The 10,843-nt window shown below is 36.2% G+C and overlaps 1 protein-coding gene across 1 annotated transcript; it reads left to right on the top strand.

Moving 5' to 3' along the window:
* Positions 1-902: 902 nt before the first annotated feature.
* Positions 903-1,862, top strand: LOC308634706 (olfactory receptor 52N2-like; the record flags this gene model as incomplete). Its single annotated transcript, XM_081268734.1, has 1 exon — positions 903-1,862. The coding sequence occupies one exon, from the start codon at positions 903-905 to the stop codon at positions 1,860-1,862; it is 960 nt and encodes a 319-aa protein (XP_081124860.1).
* Between the last annotated feature and the right edge of the window lie 8,981 nt (positions 1,863-10,843).

The raw sequence follows: 10,843 nt of genomic DNA, 5'->3' as shown, positions 1-10,843 counted from the left end.
ACTAACAAAATAAGGATTATACCCTACTGAACATAAATGTCTCTGGCAATTTTGAGAATAAAATCATACTCCAAAAAAACGCAAATTATTATAATGCATTTTATAAGAATGGATTAATAGCATGATATATATTTTTCATGATTAACTATATAGGCATTATATGCATAATATTTTTATATATCATAGTTATCTACAGAGATATTTGAAAATAACAGGAAGAAGATAATTAATTAAAGCTTAGCTTTAATTAATGTGAATATTAATGTGAATATTATAAAAATCTCTTCATATTTTATGAGCAAGAAATAGTTTGAATTATTCTGTAAAATGCACATGATTATGCTTTATCAATTGTAAGTAATTATTTTTTTTTGTTTCATTGTGTTTTCACTTTCTCATTATTCTCATTTGGAAAATTTATACTTACATATGTAAACAAATCAAACTAAGCCACATTATAGATTTGTGTATTAAGTAGGTGCTCACATAATTTAATGGAGGGTAACCCAGTGGATTCAAGTGAGAGGACTTCTTGGAGGAAGTGAAATTTTGTGGATAGTTAAGATAATTAATGTTATATAAACAGAGTCCATATTTGGAAATGGATTGAGGGGGCAAAATCCAGCCTATGTGATTGGCATGGGAACCTGAGTAGGTACATAAAAACAGAGTTTCCTGTATGATATCTGCCAGGCCATTGTTTTGGCACTATATTTGCACTGTATGTACATTCTTTTGATTTTGTAACAGGCTTAACATCACTCAGAACGAGATTATTTTGCTCCAGAGACAAAACATGAATATATATTTTACATGATATAAAGAATAAATTTAGAGTGAAATTTGGACCCAGATCATGTTTTTTGATCATTCTGAGTGTATTATGTTTTTAGCTGATTACCATGGGTGAGGCCAACAGCTCCAGCCTGACACCAAGATACTTTATCCTTAATAGGATTCCTGGGCTGGAAGCCGCACACATTTGGATCTCCCTGCCATTCTGCTGTATGTACATCCTTGCTGTAGTGGGGAACTGTGGCCTTATCTATCTCATCGGCCACGAGGAGGCGCTGCACCGACCCATGTACTACTTCATAGCCTTGCTGTCCTTCACCGATGTTTCTGCGTGCACTTCCTTTGTTCCCAATATGTTATGTATCTTTTGGTTCAGTCTCAAAGAGATCGACTTTAATGCCTGCCTTGTACAGATGTTTTTCATCCACATGTGGACAATAACAGAGTCTGGCATGCTCATGCTCATGGCTCTGGACCGCTATGTGGCTATTTGCTACCCTCTACGCTATTCCTCCGTACTCACCGATACTGCCATTACCAAGGTTTGGTTTGCCACCTTCTTTAGAAGTGTGTTGCTCACAATCCCATTTACTTTCCTGATCAAGCGTCTTCCCTTCTGTAGGGGTAACCTTATCCAACACACCTATTGTGACCATATGTCTATGGCTAAATTATCCTGTGGCAATATCAGGACTAATGCTCTCTATGGTCTCCTAACTGTCATAGTGATCGGGGGCTTTGATATACTCTGTATCACCGTATCTTATACCATGATTATCCGTGCTGTAATTCATCTGTCATCTTCAGATGCTCGCCACAAAGCCTTCAGTACCTGTACATCACACATTTGTGCTATCATTATCACCTATGTCCCAGCTTTCTTCAACTTCTTCACTCACCGCTTTGGGGGACACACCATACCTCACCATGTTCACATTTTTATAGCCAACCTCTACCTGTTGCTGCCTCCCACCTTGAATCCAATTGTCTATGGAGTGAAGACCAAGCAGATCCGTGAGGGAGTGATAAAATTGTTTTGTAAGGAGAAAGAAGGTTTCGACCTGTGATGGCTATGTGATATATAATTTTGTATTTTGCATAAAGCTCAAGGATGTTTTTGAGGAGGAATTGCAAAATTCAAAATTGTAAATCTAGGAGAAAGTACCAGTGAATATTCTGCAAAAAAAAAAAAAAAAATTCACGAAACCATCACAAAATATTTAATCCAAGACCTCTGATTTGATAGAAAACACAAAACATGCTTTTACTTTTTTTTTAATGTTTAGTTGGATCTCATGGAATGTATGTAAAGAAGGGAACAGTAAGATATCCAACTTCAAGTGAATTCTTGGTGATGAATGAACTGTGTTCTAGGCACTCTAGGGAGTATCTAGGAAAGAATAAAGGATGACAAATAGACCACAGAGAATAAAGAACACTGAGAAGGCAGAGACACACTCTGTCCCCATTGTTACAGGGAAGCAGGAAACTGTTCTCCAGAATGCTTGTGTTGAATTCCAAGGATCCTGTCATCTTTTCTATTCCATATATACATGAAACTTGTATCAGTTTCAGGGGCAAACATCAAATTTCTGCCTGCTTGTTATCACTGACATTATGCTGCCTTAATAATTATTTGGCTTCTTGTCAACGTGTATATAAACAGCTGCAATAAATGTGGTTACTGAATTTTATCACATTCTGGGAAGTACTCCTTAGAGTTAATATTAAAAATAATTTTGAAGAATACAATGGATGTTATTTGGCAGTGTTAGGGGATTTTTTTAGTAGAAGAAAGGAAATGTAAAGAAAATTCATATATATGGCCAAGCAAAGAAACCCATGCTTTACTGCTCTGACTTTAATGTAGAGGGAGAAACAATGTGGCTAAGGACTATAAGAAGGATTTATTTAGATTTCTAAACTTACAGAAAAAATAGAAAAGAAATGGGAGTAAGATGTTGAGAGTGATGAATACCACTCTCAATAAATAGGAAGATTGACTAAACAGTGAAAGAGTAAGACACAATCCAAAGGATAACTGTAATACATAGAATGTTTTCAGGAAATAGATATGAACAGATAAGTTGATGAAGATAATATAGTAATGAAAATTATTGTCTGTTAATATGAAAGATATATTTTTAATATCATGTTGTATATGTGGTAAAGTGATTTTGAGATAGTTTAATAATATCATGTATTTTTTCAGTATAATTTTTATGTTTGGAAGCAAAACCCCGAATATTGTTTTTAAAGCTTGTCAACATTATATCTGTCTCTGTGTAATGCACATTGTAAGCTTTCATCATTAAAGGTACTCAAAGAATTATGCTTTTGAATTTGGTAAATTTTGTTTATCTGGGTATCTCTTTTAAGCCACACCAAATATGTTCACGCTAGTCAAAATATTACTTTTTTAAAATTGCCAGTTTTAAACATATACAGATTGAAAGGCATTATACCATTTTTCATATATATTAATTTCATTGAGATTTTTCTTCAAAATTTATGAGGTCAATATAACTACTTTATGAATAAGGAATATAAACACCATGAGCAGCAAAACTGGGTGCATCTTAGAGCATTAAGATTAAAATTTAATAATTACAATGCTCTTAGGTCTATGTGATTGGGTGGAGGATGGGGGAATTTTAATAGCCACAGTGTAAAACTAGAACATAGTTAAAAATCTGTATGGATAAAATTCATCTGAGTCATTTGAGTAACCATCTCCAGTTGATTTTATTATGTTCTCCATTAAGAACTCAAAAATGGGTTTCAGAGGGAAAATGCCATCACTCTAAAAATTAGGACATATCTGAATTGATCCCATATACTGGAATCTTTGAGAACTGTTAAAAGAACAATAAAGTAGGTGGTAATGAAACAAATTATAATCCTTGTTCATGGGGGTATAATGGGAGAGAAAGAGAGAGAGAGAGAGAGGAGAGAGACAGTTGAGGGGGAACACAGAGGAGAAGAGAGGACTGGAGAGTTAATTATTAGAGGCCTCATGTTAAATTCCATCTTGCACCCAGATACCTAGCCTATGAGATAGAGATCAGTGGGGAGTTTGGTGAAAAAAACCTGGTATTTCTATACCATCCTCACAAACTTTGATTAGACCTAGAACCAAAGTATTAGATTCAAAGAAATCCAAGGTTTCAATTTAGTAAAACCACAATTTTCTTTCTAAACATAAGAAATATTAATATCCTCAATGAAAGGGTAAGGAAGGGAGTGATGAAGTGAAACCAAGTGTAATGAACTTGTCCTGCTTCTCCTGATGTCGAGGACCATTTAGCCAACCATTTCAGATGGCCACACGTGTGACACACGATGAAAATGGAAACAAAGTCCCACAAGCAACCACCTGACCTGCTTCCTCCCACAAGTTTCCAATGCTGCTTGAGGTTTGTGTGTCACAGAATAGGCAAAAGGAAGCCAAAAGTTCAACTGGAATATTACTTAACAGAGTTCTGTCTCTTATTATCAGTCAGTGACAAATTTACATTCTCTTAAAGAGACAAATAACATAGATGAGATTTTTCTTTCAAGACATACAAAGAGGGCTGGGGATGTGGCTCAATCGGTAGCGCGCTTGCCTGGCATGCGTGCGGCCAGGGTTCATCCTCAGACCCACATACAAACAAAGATGTTGTGCCCGCCGAAAACTAAAAAATAAATATTAAAAAAAAGTTCTCTCTCACTCTCTCTCTCTCTCTCTCTCTCTCTCTCTCTCTCTCTGTCTCTCACTCTCTCTTTAAAAAAAAAAAAAGACATAAAAAGAAATCCCCAGCCCAAGGGGGGAAACAAAAACCTTAAAATGATTTCTTTTTTTTTAATCTCTTAACCAAGACTAGTTATTTTATTTATTTATTTATTTATTTATTTATTTATTTATTTATTTATTTATTTATTTATTTCATACATGACAATAGTGGAGTGCATTACATTCATAAATATCTACTCACAGCACAATTTTTTGTAACTCTGTATATAAAGTATGTTCATGCCAAATTATGCCATTATACATGAGCTCTCTTATTTTTTTGCACACAATTCTTAACACATTTTATACCACCATTTATCATATCTCTGTTTGTATAAATAATGTATGTTGACACCAAATTCACATCTTAATACATGTTTTTTGTATAATGATGATCATCTCCTTCCACAATCCTAGCTATTCCTCTTCTCCTTCCCTTTGCCTCCCACCCCATTCCCTATCTAGAGGTAATATTCCTCCCATGCTCTCCCCTCAACCCCACTTTGAGTCACCCCCCCTTATATCAGAGAAAACATTCAGCATTTGTTTTTTGGGGATTGGCTAACTTCACTTAGCATAATCTTCTCTAATGCCATCCATTTACCTGAAAATGCCATGATCTTATTCTTTTGTAGTGCAAAGTAATATTCCATTCTGTATAAATGCCACATTTTTTTATCCATTCATCCACTGCAAATTAGTGCAGCCAATTTGGAAAGCAGTATGGAGATTCTTTGGAAAGCTGGAAATGGAACCACCATTTGACCCAGCTATTCCTCTTCTCGGACTATACCCAAAGGAACTAAAAACAGCATACTACAGGGACACAACCACATCAATGTTTACAGCAGCACAATTCACAATAGCTAAACTGTGGAGCCAACCTTAAAATTATTTCCAAAGTCATCTTATAGAAAAGGTGATAAATAAGCAAGATTGCACAATACACTGGAACCTTGAATTCACTCTTCTATATTTAAAATATGGAGTAAAAGGTATTTGATTCAAAAGAAAAGAGGTTTGTTTAAAAAGTGGTGTGGTTGTTTAATCCAGTAACAGCAGAATATGCACTCTTTTCAATGACACATAACTCAAATTTCCTGTATATATCATAAAACACGTTTTAATAAATTTAAGAAGATTGAAATCATGTCTAATATCCATTCTGAATACCATGGTGTGAAAGTAGAAATCAATAGTAGAAGAAATACAAGAAAACTTTCATATAATATAAGAAAAAATATGTGGAAGTTATACAATATGTTCTGGAACAACAAATTATAAAAGAAAAAAATAAATATAAATTAAATAACATCTTGAGACAAACAAAAATATAACATAGAAAAACTTACAGGATGCAGCAAAACAGTTCTAAGAGGGATATTTAGAATTACATATGCCTATATCAAAGAAGAAAAAAAAGGATCTCAAACAAATTAATGATATACTATAAAACTTAAAAAAGAAGAACAAAATAAATGCAAATTTGGAGAAGTAAAGAAAAAATAAAGACCATAGCAGAAATAAAGACTAGAGAAAAATAAAGATCCATAAATCTAATAGTTTTCTTAATGACAAACAAAATAGTCAAACCCTTAGCTACATTAAGAAAAAAAAGAGGAAGGAAACATTATAACAGAATCCATAGAAATTTAAATACCATGAGATTATTGTCACTATTTTTACACAGACAAATTGGATAAACTAGAAGAAACCTATTCTAGTCACATAGAACATAAAACTACTGAATCAAGAACAGGAAAAGAACAAAAATGGGTAAGGAAATAGAATCAGTGATATAAATTTTCTCATTAATGAAATTCCTGCACCTGATAGTTTCACCTTTTATATGTCCTCGCACTTTGAATTCTATTGTCTATGGAGTAAAGACCAAGCAGATATGTGAAGGAGTGATCAAGCTATTTTGCAAAGAGAATGATGCCTTAGATAAAAATAGATTCATTAATTAACATAAAAACAAAGATAATACTTTAGAGGAAATTTGAGTTTAAAATTTTTTAAAAAAGAGAAACACTGATATAGAAAGCAATATTTGTTGAATATTGAAGAAAATATTTTAGTAGAACTCATAAGTAACAAAGTAACCTTACAAATAAAAAATCAAGCATCCTAAATTTGAGTGTTTTTTTTTAATCCACAACAGGGTAAATTTGTTACACTGCTGTATTAGTTAATTTAATTAATTTAATACATTTTGCGTGTTGAACAGATATCAAAGGATGTACATGAGAAGAACATGATTGTACTTTCTCAGCCTATAAAGACTGGTTTTGAGGGAAATCTATTTAAACAATCTCAAGATTGGAAAACGACTTTTAAATCTTAGTGAATTCATTTATGCTCACTACTCTTTTCTCTACATAATTTTCACAGGTTGCTTATACATATATCTTATGTATAGCTGATTAATGTTGACTTCCTACTATGAAGAGAATAATACTCATATATTCATTTCAATATGATCTAAATGACATGGAGACAATCAAAGGAATTCAGGCCCAGAACTTAAAATTTAGGCACTCCCATATTCATTGTAGCACTATTTCTAACAGCCAAGAAGTGGAAATTACAAAAATGCCCATCAAATGATAATGGAAAAAGACAGTGTGGTAGAGGGGATTCAAGATAGGTAAATGGAGATACCTAGAACTCACCTCTTGCTCCACCACGATGATCTAAAGTAACAGGTGTATAGTGTCATTCTGAGGTGAGTGATCATGGGAAATTCTGGAAATTAACAACTGAGAGACTGAAAACTTGCAAGATTCAAAAACCTGGGGCAACAATCTACTAAGAGAAAACACCTCCCATCTGCCACCTTGACTGCACAGCTGAGACAAAGGGACTCTCCTCTCTCTAGAGGTAAGAGTGAAAGGAAAAGAGGCAATAAATTTTATTAGAGCAAACTCTAGCAATCTTAGTGACTGGAAAGTTTCATAATCCAAAAAAAGTTTTTAGCCCACTTAGATAAGTAATCTTCCTTGTAGTCTTTCTTTGGAAAAGGATCTCACATCATCTTCCAGGGAAAATTCTAGTGTGCTACAGTCTTGAACCATCTTCAGAAGACAACTGATGTCTTAATTTGGACTGCTCTATGGATCAAAACCCCCAACATATTCCCACCTGTGGGACTCCACACACACTCCACTGCTCTGACTGAAGGGGTACCTTTTTGCTGAACCCAACTTGTCCTAGCAGATTGACCATGACCTGCACTATCGGATACAGTGCTCTGACATAGAAGGGGATGGATGGCACTGATCTCTAACTAGGAGTTTGGAGTGAAGGAACCCTAAGACCAAAGATGTGGTCAATGATGTGTGGACTCCTGCTGTTGATAGGGCTGAATGCAGATACTTACAGCACCTCTTCCCTGTACTGTGGTCAGGCATCTGTCACCACAGGGCAGGGAGGGGAGGTTCCTGTTTCTGCCTTGCACACAGAAGCTACTGAAAGTCCTTGAGTAACTCCATGACAAGGACCCAGATGTTGGCTTACACATGAATGTGTATGGCTAAGGAGATTGAATGTGCCTTTACCCACTCATCTCTGGTTGAGGTCCAGCTCCCAGGTGGGCACTACCATAGTAGCAGGAGAGAGGAAATCCATGAATACTGCTGAAACCCACCTATGCAGTTCCTTCTGCTGGCAACTGAAACACCTTGTCTAACCACATGCTGTTGCCAAGACTGGATGTAAAGGACACAGAGGGGTGCTGTAGATCTTGCCATGGTCCTACCTATGCAGCATCTGTCCTGTCCACTGTCACTGGTCAGAGAACAAATGCTTTGGTTTATTGAACTCTGCTGCTTCTGCCAGTTTCACAAGCCTTTATTAGTTGCAGAACTGGCATCAGGAGTGCCTAAGGGTATCCCCATAACCTGACCAGGGCCACTGCCTCCATCATAGGTGTAGCCACAGAGTAAGCACCCCACACCAACTGCTGTCAACCCACAGTTGTTTGAACTGCTAGTGTCCCCACTACTGCATGATCTGTAGAGACATGGGCCTATCTGACCATGACATTGTCTGACCTGTGCCCAAACTCAGTAATCACAGCCAAAAAAGTTACAGGGAGACTGTTCTATGGTGCCTATTGAGAACCAAAGCCAGAATTGCAAAACAATCTGACACCCTAAGTTACATATTCAAGAGAAAGCCATTTACTAAGAAAGTCAATTACCTATTAATGTGCTAGGGACATCTGATTCACCAGATGAACAAATCTCAACACTAAAATAAGAAATATGAAAACACAAGGTAATATGATTACCTCCCAAAGAACATAACTCTAGCAACAGATTACAAGGAAATGAAGGTGGATGAAATGATGGAAGGATAATTTAAAGTGATTAATAAAAAGCTCACTAATGTTAGATAAAATAAGAATACAATAAACTGCTAAATTAAATTAGGAAGACTATGAAAGATAACAATGACTAATTTAGCAGAGATAGAGATTTTAGAAAAGTATCAAACAGAAATCCTGAAAATTAAGAGTTCCATAGGTCAAATAAAAGTACAGTTGAAAACCTCGCAACAGACTAGATCAAGTGGAAGAAATAACATTTGAACTTGAAGACAGGTCTTTTGAAGTATTCCATTATCCCATCACCTCTTCCCCTCATAAAACAAAAAAAAAAAATCAAAAAGATAAATCAAATAAGAGAATTTTCAAGTTCTTTGGGACAACTTAAAACAATCAACCAAGCACGATGGTGCACGCCTACAATCCCAACATCATGTGAGGCTGAATCAGGAGGTTCACAAGTTCAAAGCCAGTCTCAGCAAGAGTGAGGTCCTTAGCAACTCAATGAGATCCTGTCTTAAATGAAATACAAAAAAAAAAAAAATAGGGCTGGGGATGTGGTTCAGTGGTTGAGTTCCCCTGAGTTCAATCCCCAGTACCAAAAAAACAAAAGAAAACAAACAATCAAATATTTCCATCTTTGGAATAATCAATGATGAGTAGATAAATGCAAAGAACAGAGAAAATCTGTTTAATAAAATAATAGCAGAAAGTCTCCCTAATTTTGAGAAACCTATGGACATCTATATAGAGAAGACTAATAAACCCCAAATAGACATAACCAAAGAGGATTGTCACCATGGGATATTACAGTCAAATTGGCAAAAGCACAAGACAAAGAAAAATGTAAAATCTTCAAGAGAAATCATCAGGTCACATTTAAGAGCATTTCCAGTAGACTGACAGCAGAAAGCATACAGGCCAGTAGGGAAAGACATGACATATTCCATGATCTGAAAGAAAGTAACTGCTAATCTACATAACTGCATCCAACAAGGCTATAATTTAAAAATGAATTAAAATAAAAACCTCAAAATATATTAAAAGTGGAGGAAATTTATGACCACTAGAATAGTCTGACTAAAGATGCTTAGGCATGTTGTATATCCAAAAGAGAAAAAAAGATAACTGTGATCATGAAAGTATGTGAAAGTATAAATCCCACTACGAAAGCAGGATCCCCAAAGTGAAATAGAAAAGAATAGAATGTTATAATTACAGTAAATCATGAAACCACAGAGATGAATAAGAAGAAAAGAACAGAGGACATTCAAACCACCAGAAGAAACTCAACAAAATGACTATCAATTGGCTTGGTGTCGTGACATTTCTGTATCCTCCTCCCTTCTACTAGTGATGGTCTAAAATTTGGGGGCCAACAGAGGTGAGGCAAAGAACCTCACCCCCCACTGGCACCAAGGCTAAATTTGGGGGCCAACAGAGGTGAGGCAAGAACCTCACCCCCCCACTGGTGCATAGGCCTATCCATCAGCATGGCTGAATGCTGGACCGGTAGTCAGTGACGGGTTGATCTGATTGCAGTGGATTCAACCTAAGACAGGAAGCTGACGCCTAAAGCTCAGTTCTCCCATGACGGGTAAGAACCATATGTTGAATTGGACAACCTACCAGGCACGGTCCCTAGCCACATTGCCTGTTGCTTAATTAAACAGAAGGGGGCAGATGCTAGGAGCCACAAGCAAATAATATGATGTATGGCACCTTTGGTTGTAAAGTGACGCCAGCTAGCCACTGAGATGATATGATTATGTTAAGATTTACATTCATATGGAAATTGGACTCCTGCTGTTCACCTTGGCCTGCTATGGGACTCATGTTACGGGACTCCTGGAGAGTTCCCATTGGTTGGGGAAGGATAGTAGGAGGGAATTCCGGGGGAGGTCCGGGGCCCCCCCGGTTCCGGGGCCCCCGGTTCCGGTAGA

Source organism: Spermophilus citellus (genome assembly GCF_964194105.1).
Source record: "Spermophilus citellus genome assembly, chromosome: 2".
Lineage (NCBI taxonomy): Eukaryota > Metazoa > Chordata > Mammalia > Rodentia > Sciuridae > Spermophilus > Spermophilus citellus.
The sequence above is the reverse complement of the archived record's forward strand: the minus strand, read 5'-3'. Positions and strand labels throughout refer to the sequence as shown.